Source organism: Polistes canadensis, unplaced genomic scaffold (assembly GCF_001313835.1).
Source record: "Polistes canadensis isolate GaletaPanama2010 unplaced genomic scaffold, ASM131383v1 scaffold_565, whole genome shotgun sequence".
In the NCBI taxonomy this organism is placed as follows: domain Eukaryota; kingdom Metazoa; phylum Arthropoda; class Insecta; order Hymenoptera; family Vespidae; genus Polistes; species Polistes canadensis.
In genome coordinates, this window is record NW_014570112.1 from 24,175 (window position 1) to 41,256 (window position 17,082).

General features: G+C 51.3%; 1 protein-coding gene across 1 annotated transcript; it reads left to right on the forward strand.

The window, feature by feature from the left end:
* Nucleotides 1-14,095: 14,095 nt before the first annotated feature.
* LOC106792698 lies at nt 14,096-14,488 on the forward strand. Its single transcript, XM_014759200.1, has one exon. It carries the CDS (start codon nt 14,096-14,098, stop codon nt 14,486-14,488), a length of 393 nt encoding a protein of 130 aa, XP_014614686.1.
* Nucleotides 14,489-17,082: the final 2,594 nt, after the last annotated feature.

Genomic DNA, 17,082 nt, shown 5'->3' on the forward strand with positions numbered 1-17,082 from the left:
ATGCGTCAGGGTTAGAACGTCAGGGTTTCTTTCGAGATGGGTCAGGGTTAGAACGTAAGGGTTGCTTTATGGTTAGAACCTCGAGGTTGCTTTAGAGATGCTTCAGGGTTAGAACGTCGGAATTGATTTAGGGCTTTATCAGAGTTGGAACGTCGGTGTTGCTTTATGTTTGGAACGTCGGGGTTGCTTTAGGGATCCGTCAGGTTGGGAACCGCAGGGTTGCTTYACGGATGCGTCAGGATGGGAACGACAATGTTGCTTTAGGRATGCGTTAGGGTTGGAACATCAGGGTTGCTTTAAGGATGCGTCAGGGTTGGGACGTCAAGGTTGCTTTAGGAATGCATCCGAGTTGGAACGTCGGGGTTGCTTTAGGAATGCGTCAGGGTTGGTACGTCAGGGTAGCTTTAAGGAAGCGTCAGGTACGAACGTCGTGGTTGCGTCAGTGTTGCGTCAGGGTTAGAAGGTCGCGGTTGCGTTAGGGATGTGTCAGATTTGGAACGTAAGTGTTGCTTTAGGGATGCGTAAGGGTTTGAACGTCAGGGTTGCTTTAGGGATGCGTTAGGATTGGAAGGTCGATGTTGCTTTAGGGGAGCGTCAGATTAGGAACGTCGGAGTTGCTTTAGGGATGTGCCAGGTTTAAAACGTCAGGGTGTCTTTAAGGATGCGTCAGGGTTGGAACGTCGAGGTTGCTTTAGGGATGCGTCAGGGTTAGAACTTTAAGGTTGCTTTAAGGATGCGTCAGGGTTGCGTCAGGGTTCCGTCAGGGTCCCCCCCGTTTGTAGGGGGTAGTAGAATACTCTCACAGTATTCCCTGCTTGTCGTAAGAGGCGACTAAAAGGGAGGGTGTGAATGGTGTGTGTATGTTCTGTGTGGCTATTTCTCTCTGTAACTCTTACTATCCCCTCTTTTCTATTCTTTCTTTTCTCTTACTTCCTTCGTTTCCTTTCCTTTCCTAAGGGCTTGTGCCTACCTATTAAAAATATAAATATGGATAGTACAAGCTTGGAGAAAAACCCGTGTGGGAGGGAAACTCACACAACGGCGGTGCTTGGTGGTGTTAGGACCGGCCATCCATCGTCGACATCATGCAACTGTCAGGAGTCAGTGGTAGGCAACCTGGCCCAGACTCTGGTTAATGCGTCGGGAAGTTGTTCACGGGTAGGCAACCTGGCCCGTGGATCGACTGCTGCTACAGGAAGTCGAGGACGCTCCTTGGAAGAGGGGCCGAAGTGCACAATAAGATGCATCGAAGACCTGGAAACTGATTCCATACCAGTCAAGTCACATAAGAGGGCTAGGCCAATCTTGAATACATCATCATCAGAGGACGAGGTGATTGATTTAACAAGAATGGATGGAGTAATACTGGAGGGACCATCGATCTCTAGTATGGAAAGTGGAAGACTGATCGACATTATAATGGACAATATTGCTGAGGTCGAGATTAAAAGGAAGACATGCGGCAATATTAAGGGTGAGATCTCTGGGAAGATGATGAACTGCCATTTAGAAATAATGGAGATGGCAAGGGAATTGCAGGCTCGCAACAGGGTAAAATGTGGCTCTAAAATATATGAGTCTATGGAGCAGCTAAGGGCGGAGGCAAAAGCCACTAATAATCGGCTGAAACAGTTGGAAGAAGAATATACGCGCCTTAGGCGGGAGTTGAGGCGTAAGGAGGTACTTCTTGAAAAGGCATCGAAAGGGGAAGTTAAAACCATGAATGTCCCAACTAGGGCAACAACTGTTACAGCAAACCAGGCTCCGTCTTCAGTAAATGAGAGACTAATCGCTGCCAGAAAGGAGAATGATCCTGATGGCAGGACAATGGGGAGATTATTAACTGAGCTTTTAAAATCAGAAATCAGAATACAGCACGAGCTGCATAAGATAAAGATGGGACAGAGTTCTTATGCCCAGGTTGCAGCCCGACCGCGGGTTGCTCCCTTAACGCTGATACCGACGCCTCTGGTCACTGTCCCGGACGAGGATAGGTTTATGGAGCTAAAGAGAAGGAATAGGATTGCTATGCCTGCTGGGGGGACCTTGCCTTCACGGACGAATGTCGGGAGGGTTGGCTCTCCTGTTTGTCCTGGTTTGGGGGGGGGCCCTGCTGTGGGTGTACAAAAAAGGCAGAAGAAGAAGAAGATAAAGAATAAGAAGAGAAATAGGGAAACTGCAGCGGTATCTCTCACGTGTGCGGAAGGGGCTTCTTACTTAGAAGCCCTAAAGAAATTGGAAACAGGAGTAACATTAGAAGAAATAAGGGCAAAGGGGCTTTCGTATAGGCGTGGCCTGACAGGGTCCTTTATCTGGCAGGTCYGGGGAAAGGATGCCAACATTAAGGCTGACAAATTGGCACAGGCCATGAAGGGAGCCCTACCGGAGGCCAAAATTGGAAGGCCTTTAGAGGACTAATCCCATAAGATTAATGGGTATTTACCTAACTACCACCTTGACGGCGATTAGGTGTGGGTTACAGGAGATCAGGGCGGGTTATGACCCCAACCTAATTAATATGAGGAGTATTTATCTGGGCAGGGGTGGTAGATATGAGGTCACAGTTGTTGCCCCAACGACATTGTGTCAGGCTGCTATTGACAGGGGTAGTATTATTGTGGGGTGGAACAGGGTCCGGGTATTTCCGGTTCGACCTAGGCCTCTAAGGTGCCACAGATGTCTGGCGAGAGGTCACGTTGCTGCATCTTGTCCTGCACCGGGTGCCAGGATGGGTGTGTGTTTCAAGTGCGGGGAGACGGGGCACGTGGCAAAAGACTGCGGGGACAAAGCAAAATGCCCGATCTGTGTGGAGGCGGGGCGTTCCCGAATTTCGCACAGGGCTGGGTCTTGGGAGTGTCCGTTGGTACCTCCTATCAAGGGGAGAGACGTAATTTTGGGGGGAGTCGCGGGCCGACGGGACACGTCAGGGTGCGTAAAAAACGTTCCGGGAAGTGCGGGCGAAAAAAGTGCTGTAAATAGTGCGGGTTTRAGTGTCGGCAATGAAATGGAGGTTAGGTAGTTAAATTCTGCCCCTTCATGTGAATAATAAAATAAGAAACTACAATGGCCACGGTCATTCAGGCCAATCTAAACCATGCGCGTCGCGCCCAGGACTTGTTGGGCCAGCGGATGAGGGAGATTGGGGCGGATATTGCGATAGTCTCGGAGCCGTGGTGGGTCCCTCCCGGGGATGAGAAATGGTTCTCATCCCTGGGGGGGGCCTCCAATCTCTGCGATTGTTGCGGGCAAAGGCGAAAGAACCTGTAGCCTKGTGCGTCGGGGTTTATTTTTTGTAGACGTCAAATGGGGGGACTCGCTGGTAGTTTCAGTCTACTTTCCTCCCAGCAAGAATTTAAATATTTTTGGTAGACTCCCTGATAAGCTCAAAGAGCTCTTAGGCACATTTCTCGCTCTTCCAACACTAATTGCCGGGGACTTTAATGCCCGGTTTCCCAGATGAGATCCGGAAGGCAGAAGCAATCCAAGGGGCAGGTTGCTCTGTATGTGGGCTAATAGGTTGAACCTAAGCCAGGGTAACAATGTTGGCCACCCCACGTGCGTTCGACCGCAAGGGTTGAGCGTTGTAGACCTTACGTGGGGATCTCCAGCAGCTAGTGTCCGCTTATCGGATTGGAGGGTTGATGAAGCTGAGTCCCATTAGGACCATTTATATATCATATTTAAGCATAGGCATGAGGCTACAGACTTCCGAAGCCTTCGCCCCAGGGACAGAGTTTTTCCTAAGTGGGATACGAGGACTGTGGATGAGGATAGGCTCGCCGCAGCCCTCGTCTCCGGTGAGTGGACACGGGACAATGGTGATAATATACGGGACTTGGTGAAATGGGCGGACAATACCCTACTCACTTCATGCGACATTTCTATGTCAAGGGTGGGGACAACAGTGAACAGGTGTTCTGCTGTACCATAGTGGTCACGGGAAATTGTGGTCCTACGGAGAGCAGCTACGGCGGCAAAAAGGCGTTATCTGAGAGCCAGGCGAGGAAATAATCTGGACAGAATCGAAACGTGTCTAGAAGACAGGAGGGAGAAGAGGAGAAATTTGGTCCGGGCCATTAAAAGGGCCAAGGCCTTGGCCTGGACAGAGTTCTTAGCCACAATAGAGGATGATCTATATAGGAGACCCTACAGACTTGTTATAGGGAAATTTAGGGCTCGAGGTGTTCCCCCCCTGACTGAGGTATTGGATCCTCCTCTTCTGATGAGGATCGTTGAAATGCTGTTTCCGGGAGGCGCGCGATCTGTTGCCCCAAACGTCAACGTGGTGGACCCGGAGGAAATAGTCGTCACGATTAAAGAGGTGCGTAGGGCAGCAAAACTGATTGGTCTGGGGAGGGCACCGGGTCCTGATGGGATTCCTAGCCTGGTGTTTAAGAGGGCGGCCATACACTGTGGTAAAGGTCTGGCCAAATGCTTCACCATGCTATTGAGGAGGGGAGTCTTCCCACGGGCATGGAAGAGGTCCAAGCTCGTGTTGTTGAGAAAAAAAAAGATAGTGATGGTAACTTACCCAGCTCTTACAGGCCGATATGCCTGCTGGACAAGGTGGGAAAGCTCTTTGAAAGAGTTGTTGTATCCAGGGTGAGCGAGTTTTTAAAAACTGAAAATGTTCTTTCGCCGTGTCCGCATGGTTTCAGGGTGGGTCACTCTACCTTTGGAGCCATTGAAGAAGTGACAAGATATATACAGGAGTGCGCGAGTGGTAGACGAGTGGGCGTTTTTATCTCGTTAGATATAATAAACGCGTTCAACTCGCTCCCCTGGGATATAGTGATAGCATCGATGGAGGGAAGTGGCTTCCCCACCTATTTGATTAATATTATAAAAGATTATTTCCGTAACCGGCTCTTGTCCTTTATAGGAAGGCAGGGCATAATAAATAATGTAAGCATGATATGTGGGGTCCAACAGGGTTCCGTCTTCGGACCCACACTTTGGAACATTGCGTACGATCGGGTCCTCCGAGTCACGCTGCCGGGAGGGTCTCGTGTGGTCTGCTATGCAGATGATACGGCCCTCCTTTTAGCGGGACGAGATCTGTCTTGCGCATTGTTAGCGGCTAAACGAGACCTAGAGGTCATTGTGAATAAGATTGAGGGATTAAGGTTGAAAGTGGCGCTACAGAAAACAGAGTCAATGGCCTTCCCTGCCTCTGCCTTATGCAGACGCAGGATTGCTCCCCCCCCTGTGATTAGATACAAGAGGGTTTGTATTGCAGTGAAGCCCAGTGTGAAATACCTGGGCATAGTTTTAGATTCAAATATGTAATTTAGGCCCCACTTCCAAGCCTTAATCCCAAAAGTGGAAGGGATCCTTCTGTCTATTGGGTGGATCCTTCCAAACCTCCATGGGCCGAGGGAGAAGAAGCAGCGTCTCTACAGCAGCGTGATCTACTCCGTGCTCCTCTATGGAGCTCCGGTGTGGTGGCGCGCTGTTGTGAAAAATCAGAGGATCAGGCGGGTTGTTCGGGCCTTGCAAAGATCGGTGGCAATCAGGGTGTGTTGCGCATATGGGACGGTTTCCTTCCATGCGGCAATGATTGTCGCGGGGATTATTCTCCTTGATCATCCGACGCCGCGACTGGCGCAGGTGTATGTGACTTTTAAGAATGCGGAGGGACCTGTCCCTCTAAATATTAGGGCGGTGCTGGGCGCTTTCGCCAGGATGGGGGCGATTGCTGCATGGAGGGAAGAAGAATTGGGACTAATTGGGGTAACGGGGGAAACGGGGGCGCGGGTTAGGGCAGCTATTGCTGACAGGTTGCATGAGTGGTTTGGGAGGCCGTACTCTATACGTACGACCTTCCACACCACTCAGCTGATGACTGGCCATGGCTGCTTTCCTGCGTACCTACATGGTATCAGGAGAACGGACTCCCCACGGTGTTATCACTGTGACGCGGATAGGGACGACACGGAACACACCCTGATCGAATGCCCGGCGTGGACGAATGCTAGGGATTCCTTGGTCAGGGAGTTGGGGGGGGGGTGCCACTCACTCTCCTCGGGATAGTTAGGCTGTCCCTGGATACCCCGGGGGTGTGTGCTGCATTCGAGTCCTTTTCAGGACTTGTAATGAAGGCCAAGGAAGATGCTGAAAGGAAGAGAGAGCGTGCATTTCTCAATAGGAGAAGAATAAATGCGAGGCCGCAAAGGAGAATAGCTCCTAGGCGGCCACCCTGGGCGAGGCTTCGGGCAGCTTTAGCGGCGCCTGACCTGGTCTAGTGCGTCGCTTCACCTGACTAAGAGAAAAATGAGCATGCTGATGCATGGGTTGTGTGAACCCGACCAGTGCATCTTGGAATCGATGGTCGGGTATGTACATATATGTAATTATGTAGTATAAGTAGTAGTTAATTACTTTACAGTTAGTTAATTAGTTTGTTTCTTATTGAATAAGGTATAAGTGATGCGTAAATGAGGATGAGAGTATAGCGAACCGGCCAGGCTCATCGGGATGAAAGAATAGGTGTGTTTGTAATGTGATTAGTATCACGGATCCGCTTCCTTTTGTCCAGCGAGTGAATGTTTTTGCACCAGGTGGGTTTTTAGTCGGTAAGAATCCGACACTCCCTTGGGTACCGGGCCCAAGGAGCCTATTGAAGGTTTTCCCCCTAACGAAAAAAAAAAAAAAAAAAAAAAAAAAGGGTTGCGTCAGGGTTGCTTCAGGGTGGCGTCAGGATTGCGTCAGGGTGAAAACGTCGGGGTTGTTTTAAGGATGCGACAGAGTTGGAACGTCAGGGTTGATTTAGAGAAGCGTCAAGGTTGTAACGTCCGGGTTGCTTTAGGGTTAGAAGGTCGGAGTGGCTTTATAGATGCATCAGGGTTGCGTCAGGGATGTGTCAGTGTTGCGTCAGGGTTACACGTCAGGGTGGCTTTAGGGATGCGTCAGGGTTCAAACGTCGGGGTTGCTTTAAAAATGCGTCAGGGTTCAAATGTCGGAGATACTTTACGAATGCGTCAGGGTGGAAACGTCGGGGTTGCTTTAAAGATGCGTCAGGGTTGAAACGTCGGGGTTGCTTTAGGGATGCGTCTGGATTGGAACGTCAAGGTTGCTTTAGAGATGCGTCTGGGTTGGAACGTCGCAGGAGCTTTAAAGTTTAAACGTCGGAGTTGCTTTAGAGATGCGTCAGGTTTGGAACGTCGGGGTTACTTTAGGGATGCGTCAGTGTTGGAACGTCTGGTTTTTTTTAAGGTCGGACGTCATAGTTTCTTTAGGGATGCGACAGTGTTTGATCTTCAGGGTTAGAACGTCGGGGTTGCTTTAGGGATGCGTCATGGTTTAAAAGTCGGGGTGGCTTTAGGGGTGCGTTCATGTTGGAACGTCAAGGTTGACTTAGAGTAGGAACTTTGGGGTTTCTTTAGGGATTCGTCAGGGTGGAAACGTCGGGGTTGCTACAGGGATGCGTATGGGTTGAAACATCGTGGTTGCTTTATGGATGCGTCAGGGTGGGAAAGTCGGAGTTTCTGTAGGGATGCTTAACTGTTGAAAGGTCAAAGTTGCTTTAGGAATGCGTCAGAGTTAGAACGTCGATGTTGCTTTAGGGATGCGTCAGGGTAGAAAAGTCAGAGTTGCATTAGAGATGCGTCAGGGTTGTATGTCGGAGTTGCTTTAGGGTTGCGTCAGAGTTGGAACGTCAAGGTGGCTTTAGGGATGCTTCAGTGTTAGAAGTTCGGTTTGCTTCAGGGATTCGTCAGGGTTAGAACGTCGAAGTTGCTATAGGGATAGAACGTTTGCGTTGCTTTAGGGATGCGTCAGGGTTGGAACGTCGGGGTTGCTTTAGGTATGCGTCAGGTTTGGAACGTCAAGGTTTCTTTAGGTTTAAAACGTCGGGGTTGCTTAAGAGATATGTCAGGTTTGGAACGTCAAGGTTGCTTTAGGGTAAAAACGTCAGGGGGTCTTTAGCAATGCGTCAGGTTGGAAACCTCTGGGTTGCTTTCAAGATGCGTAAGAGTTCAAACGTCGGGGTTGCTTTAAAGATACGTCAGGGTTTAAACGTCGGATTTTTTTCAGGGATGCGTCAGGGTTGGAACTTTAAGGTAGATTTATAGATGCGTCCAAATTGGAACGTCTAGGTTGCTTTAAAGTGGGAACGTCGGGGTTGTTTTAGGGAAGCGTCAGGGTTAGAACGTCAGGGTTGCTTTAGGGATGCTTTAGGTTGAAACGTCAGGGTTTCTTTAGTGTTTGAACGTCGGGGTTGCTTGATAATGGCGTCAGGGTTGGAACGTCATAGTTGCTTTAGGGATGCGTCAGGGCTGGAAAGTCAAGTTTGCTCTAGGAATGCGTCGCTTTAGGAACGTCGGGGTTGCTTTAGGGATGCGTCAGAGTTAGAAGTCCGGGTTGCTTTAGGGATTCGTCAGGGTTAGTACGTCGAAGTTTTTTTAGGGATGGAACGTTAGGGATGCTTTAGGGATGTGTCAGGTTTGGAACGTCAGGGTAGCTTTAGGTGTGGAACGTCATAGTTGCTTTAGGGATGCGTCAGGTTTGGAACGTCGGGGTTGCTTTAGGGATGCGTCAGGTACGAACGTCGTGGTTGCGTCAGTGTTGCGTCAGGGTTGGAAAGTCGGGGTTGCTTTAGGGATGCGTCCAGGTTGGAACGTCAAGGTTTACTTAGAGTGGGAAATTCGGGGTTTTTTTAGGGATGCGTCAGGGTTAGAACGTCAGGGTTGCTTTAGGGATGCTTTAGGTTGGAACGTCTTGGTTCTTGTAGTGTTGGAACGTCGGGGTTGCTTTAAGTATGCGTCAGAGTTGGAACGTCGGGATTGATTTAGGGATGCGTCATTGTTGGAACGTCGGGTCTGCTTTATGGATGCGTCATGGTTGGAACTTCGAGGTTGCTTCAGCGATGCGTCAGGGTTGGAACATTCGGGTTGCTTTACGGATGCGTCAGGGTGGGAATGTCATGGTTGCCTTATAGATGCGTCAGGGTTTTTTGTCGGGGTTGCTTTAGGGATACGTCAGGGTGGTAACGTCAGGTTGCTTTAGGGATGCGTCAGAGTTGGAACGTCAAGGTTGCTTTAGGGAGGCGTCAGGGTTGGACAGTCGGCGTTTCTTCGGGAATGCGTCGTTATTGCAACATCTGGTTTGCTTTAGAGATGCGTCAGGGTGGGAACGTCGGGGTTTCTTCAGAGATGTGTCACGGTGGGAGCGTCAAGGTTGCTTTAGAGATGCGTCAGGGTTGGATGTCGGGGTTGCTTCAGGGATGCGTCAGGGTCCCCCCTGTGGGTAGGGGGTAGTAGAATACTCCCACAGTATTCCCTGCTTGTCGTAAGAGACGACTAAATGGGAGGGTGTCAATGGTGTGTGTATGTTCTGTGTGGCTATACCTTTCTGTAATTCTTCCTATCCCCTTTTTTTTTTCTTTTCTTGTCTCTCACTTCCTTCGTTTCCTTTCTTTTCCTCTGGGCTTGTGCCTTCCTTTTTACAAAAAATTATGGAAAATACAAGCTTGAAGACTAACCCGTGTGGGAGGGAAACTCACACAACTGCGATGCATGGTGGTGGTATGACAGGCCACTCATCGTCGACATCATGCAACTGTCAGGAGTCTGTGGTAGACAACCCGGCCCAGACTCTTGTTAATGCCTCAAGAAGCTGTTCGCAGCTAGGTGACCTGGCCCCCGAATTGACGAAGGCTCCAAGATATGATGCACGGTTGGAGGAATAACAGAGGGAAGCTAGGGCTTTAGGGGAGTTGCGGCTGTCGGATTCGGACTCGCCGATCAAGACCAGGGAGAGCAAGAGGATGAGGCGTATCATCACGTCGTCGGAGGAGGACGACTGTCTCATCGTCGAACTGGACGCACCATAAGGGAATGATGGAAGAAAGCTGCTACTAACGCTGGAGGCAGGAAGAATCCCGGACAAGCTTAGGTTAAACCTAAGGAGGAGGGGAATTGAAAGAGCGCGATTTTCTAATATGAAAGGAGAGGTATCGGGCAAGATGAAGCGCCTCATCAATGAGGCGCTCATCATTGCCGATGAAATTGAGAAGCGAATGGACAAGCAGTCTGGCTCCACGCTCTCAAGAGCTGAAGCTGTAATTCAGCTGAGAACGGAGGCTAAAATGAGGGATGAAAACATCCGTCAAAAAGATGAAGAGATCGCTTAGGTCAGGAAGGAGCTCAAGAAGCGCGAAGCTGAAAAACAAAGCCAGGGGGTAAAGGCGTTTGCTGCCCCAAGTAAAATGAAACAGATGATGCCCACAGCAAACAGAGCACCCCCAGCTTTGGAGAAGAGGCTAGAGGATGCAAGAGAAAAGAACGTGATGGCCATGTAGAGAGAAGTCAACAAGAGCATTGAGGCGCTACAACGTAACCAAGTAGAGCTGTGGAACGCCTTCACTAGCACTAATAGATCATACAAGCGAAGGACAAGCTTGGTCGAAGGGACTGGGGTAGGAGGAACGAAGAGTGCTCCTACTCCAGGGACTTCGAGGGCTCCCGCCCCAGGAGTGCTTACCGCGTGTGTTGTTGCCCCTTCACAGGATAGGTTTTATCGAGGTGGTGGGGAGAAAGAAGCGCCGCTACCAGACGGAGAGGACTGTTGCTACGAGGGAACCTTCAAAAAAGGTAGAAGAGAGCAACAGGAGAAGTGCCACAGGAAGTGGCACTATGGATAAGAAGAAGAAGAAGAAAAAGAAAAAGAAAAACCGCGGCGGCGGAACTAGAGAGACTGCAGCGGTCTCACTGGTACGCAAAGAGCCAATGACGTACCAGGATGCTCTTGCCAAGGCCAGGGAGAAAATTAGCCTCAAGGAGATTAGGGTAGAGAGTATGACGATGAGGAGGGGTCTGACGGAAGCCTTCATCTTCATTGTCAGGGGAAAGGAGGCCGCTGTAAAGGCAGACAGGGTAGCCAAGGCTCTGAGGAGGACGGTACCGGAGGCCAAGATCGCTCGGCCACAGAGAATGAGATCCTTAAGGCTGATGGGCATCGACCTAAGCCTAAATTTGACTGTTGTGAGGAACGCTCTCCTCACAATAAAGGGGAACTCTGACCCCAATAAAATCTGGGTTGGTGTAATAAGGATGGGTAGGGGACGTCTCTGGGAGACTGTTTTCTCTGCTCCAGTAGAAATAGCACATGCTGTCATCAAGAAAGGGAAGATAGACTTCAGACTATACCGAGCAACAGTGGTCGAGCTCCGGCAAAGACCATTGCGTTGCCACCGGTGCCTGGCTAGGGGTCACGTTGCTGCGAGCAGCCCGAGCCCGACCTCTAGGGCAAGCTTCTGCCATCAGTGTGGCCAACCGGGCCCCAACGCGAAGGACTTCAAAAACAAGGTGGAGTGTCTGGTGTGCAGGGACGCCGGGCGCAGGAACAAGAACCATCGTGCGGGGACCTGGGAGTGTCTGGTGGTCCCTCCGCGAAGGACAAATAACGAAACGTGCGCGACCGCGAGTGCTAGTGAGGCTCGAGTGCCTAGTGTTTCGATAGGGGGGATTAATAGGGGGAATGATATGGTGATGGACGTGGATCTGTCCACCCCCACAAGAGACGCAAGTGGAGCAGTAGCGCCGGACAAGCACTGCGATACGAACAGGTGTGCGAAGCCTGCATCATTAACAATGTCCCACAGTGTACAATGTGTGCAGGTAAACCTGAACCATGCACGGGGTGCACAGGATCTACTGATCCAGCGTATGCGCGAGTGTGGGGCGGAGATCGCGGTTATCGCAGAGCCGTGGTGGGTGCCTCCCGGGGATAAGAAATAGTTCTCGTCCCTGAGGGGGGCTCCGCTATCTGCGGTACTGGAAGGTGAAAGCGGAAGACCCTGCAGTCTGGTGCTCAAGAATAACTTCTTTGTGCCTGTTAAGTGGGAGGACTCGCTGGTGATTTCTGTCTACTTTCCCCCTGCGAGGTTATTGGTGAATTTTGTAGACTCCTGGACGAGCTCGAAGAGCTCTTGGGAAGATTCCCTACCTCTCCGGTKCTGGTTGCTGGCGACTTCAATGCCCGGGCCTGTAGATGGGACCCGGAGGGTAGGGGTAACCTAAGGGGAGAGTTGCTCTCTACCTGGGCCAATCGGTTGAACTTGCACCTCTTCAACYGGATTGGTCGTCCCACGTGCGTTCGGCCGCAAGGGTCAAGCGTTATTGACCTCACGTGAGGCTCGCCAGCTACTAGTATCCGCTTATCGGAATAGAGGGTAGATGAGGCAGAGTACCTTTCGGACCATGTGTATGTCGTTTTTGAGTATTGCCACGAGACTGCAGGGGTCCGAGGCTTGAGCCGGCCTGACAAGACTTTGCCTAGGTGGAATGCGCGGGCTGCGGACGAGGACATGCTCGCTGCTGGTCTCATATCGGGCGACTAGACGCGTCCTGGTGGTGTGTGCAGTGCGCGAGTGTATATCAAGTGGCTTCGCGGAATGTTGGTGCGCGTGTGCGACATGGCACTGTCGAGAGCAGGGAACACTAAGAATAAGAGGAGGAAGGCGTGCTGGTGGTCGCCGTAACTGTCTGCTTTCAGGGCGGAAGCGACTGCGGCTAGGAGGCGCTTTCTGAAGGCCAGATGCAGCAAGGACCAAAGAAGAATAGAGCTGTGTCTGGAGGCCCGCAGGGAGACTAAAAAACTTTTGAAAAGGGCCATTAAGAAGGCCAAAGAAACTGCCTGGATAGACTTCATAGGGACACTGGAGGCAGACCCGTGCGGCAGACCATATCGCCTTGTCATAGGAAAGCTAAAGCAATACCCTGCACCCCTGACGGAGGTGCTCGAACCGGACGTTTTGGACCGGCTGTTGGGAGGTTTCTTTCCCCATGTGGAGCAGATCAATGCTCAGAACGTGCGCGGGGTGCAGGTGAATGGTGCAGCGGTAACGCCGGAGGTGGTGCTGGCTGCGGCGAAGAGGATAACCGGTGGGAAGGCTCCGGGACCGGATAGGGTCCCGGTCATAGTGATAAGAGCAGCAGCAGTACACTGTGGGGTCGGTCTCGCGGAGCTTTTCACGGAGTGTCTTAGGACTAGCAACTTTCCCACAGCCTGAAAGAGGGCTAGGCTGGTCCTGATAAAGAAGAAGCAGGACGCCCAACCCGACCTGCCTGCCTCCTACAGACCAATCTGCCTGCTGGATAAGATTGGAAAACTTCTTGAAAGGATAATAGTGTCAAGGATGGGTGAGTGCCTGGAGTCAAGGGGTCTGCTTTCACAGGCGCAGCATGGCTTTTGCGTTGAACGCTCAACGGTAGGTGCCATTATAGTGGTGAAAAGTATTGTGCGGGAGTGCGTGGACAGTGAGCGCGTCGGGATCATGACCTCGCTGGACATCAGCAATGCGTTCAATTCGCTACAGTGGGAGACCATCTTCCGGGCGTGGGACGAGAAGGGCCTTCCCACGTATATCGCGAACATTGTTAGGAGCTATCTATCGGACCGATCGTTGATGTTTGTCGGGAGGCGAGGACGATTGGTGGAAAGACGGGTGTCGTGAGGGGTCCTGCACGGTTCGGTGCTGGGACCAAACCTGTGGAATATCGCCTATGACAGTGTCCTCCGGGTTCCGATGCCAGGGGGTTCCCGGGTCGTCTGTTATGCAGACGATACGGCCCTCCTGTCATTAGGGCGGGACCTGTCAGAGGCGATCGCGAACGCGGAACGGAATCTCGATTTAATCGTGGGTGCGATCAAAGAGCTTGGTCTCGAGGTGGCGCCACAAAAGACGGAGGCAATAGCTTTCCCTGCCTCTGCCCTCCGCAAACGCAGGAATATTCCAGCCCCTGCCATTAGGGTTAGAATGTCTCGGGTTTTCATAGGTCCCAGAGTTAGGTACCTGGGCGTGGTGTTTGACTTGGATCTAACGTTCAGGCCTCACTTCGCGGCCTTGATTCCTAAGGCGGAGGGGATCTTTCGGTCTCTGGGAAGGCTCCTTCCAAACTCTTACGGACCGCGGGAAAAGAAGAGGCGCCTCTACGGCAGCGTGATCCAATAGGTGCTTCTTTATGAGGCGCCGGCGTAGTGGCGCGCTGCCGCGGAGGACATGCGTGTCAAGAGGGCCATTCGATCGTTCCTGAGGAGGGTGGCGATCAGGGTTTATTGCGCCTATAAAACGGTGTCGTTCCATGCGGTAATGATGGTTGCGGGGATAATTCCCCTTGATCATCTTGCGCCCCGACTAGCGGACGTGTATTCGACCCTTGGTGACGCGGAGGGACCTGTCCGGGCGTTGGGCGCTGAGGCCAGGAGGATGGCGATTGCTGCATGGAAGGAAGAGGAGATTATCCTAATAGGGGCAACGGGGAAAACGGGGGCGCGGGTAAGGGCGGCTATTGCTGGCAGGTTGGATGAGTGGGTTGAGAGGCCGTACTCTATAGGTACGACCTTTCACACCACTCAGCTGATGACTGGACATGGCTGCTTCCCTGCGTACCTTTTCAGAATATGGAAAGCGGCATCTCCGCAGTGGTTTCACTGCGGAGCAAACGTAAATAATGAAGATCACACCCTGGTTTACTGCCCTGCGTAGGTGAATGAGCTGGACGGTCTTGTCAGGGAATTGGGGGTGGTGCGGGTCTCCCTCTCCGGCATATTTAGGGCATCCCTGGATATGCCGGGAGGGTCGACTGCATTCCAGTCCTTCGCGGGATGCGTGATGCGCGAAAAGGACAATCCGGAGAGGGAGAGAGAATGGATGAATGGGAGAAGGTTGCGTGCTGGACGGCAGAGAAGTCTCGCTCCTAGGCTGCCCCCTCAGGCGAGGCTTCGCTTAACTCGCGCGGCAAATGTCTGATTGATGTGCGTCGCTTCCCCCTTATGGAGTGCCGTCATGGTATAAGAGTGGAGTGGGCCTGACCAGAACACCGTTCAATGTAAGGTCAGGCCAGGAGTGAGTGAGTAGCCTGCGTCTCCATTGGGGTTCATGCTCAACTGTTGAGTGGTCCTAGGTGTGTGAGATAGCGACCTTGGGGAGGAAACTTTCCTGGTTACAGCGCCGGATGCAGGAGTAATGAGAGTGTGTGCGTGTGTAGGAGAAAGCGTGGAGAACATCCAGCCGGGCTTGTTAGGGTAGAGGCACAAAGGCAATTGGAATTGTACTAATCGTGCGTTGCGCCTGCCTCCTCCCCTCGCGTGTGAGTGTTGCACCAGGTAGGTTTTTAGTCGGTAAGAATCCGACATTCCCTTGGGTACCGGGTCCAACGGGCCTATTGAAGGTTTTCCCCCTAACGAAAGAAAAAAACAAAAAAAAGGGTTGCGTCAGGGTTGCGTCAGGGTTAGAACGTAAGGTTAGCTTTAGGGATTCTTTAGGGTTTGAACGTCAGGTTTGCTTTAGGGATGCGTCAGGGTTGATACGTCGAGATTGCTTTAGGGATTCGTCAGAGTGGGAACGTCAGGGTTGCTTAAGAGAAGCGTCAGGGTTAGAACGTCAGGGTTGCTTTACGGATGCGTCAATGGTAAAAGGTAAAAGGTTGCTTTAGGGATGCGTCAGGGTTGGAACGTCAGGGTTGCTTAAGAGATGCGTCAGGGTTAGAACGTCAGAGTTGCTTTATGGATGCGTCAATGGTAAAACGACAATGTTGCTTTAGGGATGCGTCAGAGTTGCAACGTCAGGGTTTCTTTTGGGTTACAACGTCGCAACTGCTTTAAGGATGCGTCAGAGTTGGAAAGTCGGGGTTGATTTAGGGATGCGTTAGTGTTGGTACTTCGGGGTTGCTTAAGCGATGGGTCAGAGTTGCGTCAGGATTGCGTCAGGGTTGCGTCAGGTTTGAAACGTCAGGGTTGCTTTAGGGATGCATCAGGGTGTGAACGCCTTTGTTGCTTAGGGAATGTATCAGGGTTGGAAATTCGGGGTTGCTTTAGGGATGCGTCAGAATAGGAACTTCGGAATTTCTTTAGGGATGCGTCAGGGTTGAAACTTCGCGGTTGCTTTAGGGATGCGTCAGGGTTAAAATGTCAAAGTTGCTTAAGAGATGCGTCAGTGTTAGAACGTGAGGGTTACTTTAGGGATGCGTCAATAGTAAAACGTCAAGGTTGCTTTAGGAATGCGTCAGTGTTGGACGTCAGGGTTTCTTTTTGGGATGTGTAAGGGATGGAATGTCAGTGTTGCTTTAGGGATGCCTCAGGGTTTGTACGTCGGGGTTGCCTTAGGGATGCGTCAGGTTTGGAAAGTCGAGGTTGCTTTAGGAATGCGTCAGAGTGGGAACGTCAGGGTTTCTTAAGAGATGCGCCTGGGTTAGAACGTCAATTTTGCTTTAGGGATGCGTCAGGGTTAGTACGTCAAGGTTGCTTTAGGGATGCGTTAGGGTTGGAACGTCGAAATAGATTTAAGGTTGCGTCAGGGTCGAAACGTCGGGGTTGCTTTAGGGTTGGAACGTCGTAGTTGATTAAGGAATACGTCAAGGTTAGAATGTCATGGTGGCTTTATGAATGCGTCAGGATTGAAACGTCGGTGTGGCGTCAGGGTTGAAACGTCGAGGTTGCTAAAGGGATGCGCTAGGGTTAAAACGTCGGGGTTCTATTGGGGTGGGAACGTCGGGGTTGCAGTAGAAATGCGTCAGGGTTAGAACGTCGGGGTTGCTTTAGGGATGCGTCAGGGTTGGAAAGTCTAAGTAGCTTTCGTGATGCGTCAGTTTTTGAACGTCGGGGTTTCTTTGGGGATTCGTTAGGGTTGGAACGTAGAAGTGGCTTTAGTGATGCGTCATGATTGGAACATCGCGGTTGCTTTAGAAATGCGTCAGGGTTGGAACGTCAGGGTTTCTTTAGGGATGCGTCATGTTTGGAACGTCAAGGTTGCTTTAGGGATGCATCAGGGTTAAAACGTCGGTGTTGCTTTAGGGATGCGTCGGGGTTGAAATGTCAGGGTTGCTTTAGGCATGCGTTAAGGTTTGAATTTCGGGGTTGCTTTGGAGATGCGTCATGGTTAGAACGTCATGGTTGCTTTACGGATGCGTCAGAGTGGGAACGTCAGGGTTGCTTAAGAGGTGCGTTAGGGTTACAACATCAGGGTTGCTTTAGGGATGCGTCAATGGTAAAACGTCAAGTTTGCTTTAGGGATGCGTCACAGTCGGAACGTCAGGGTTGCGTCAGGCTTGCGTCAGGGTTGCGTCAGGGTTGCGTCAGGGT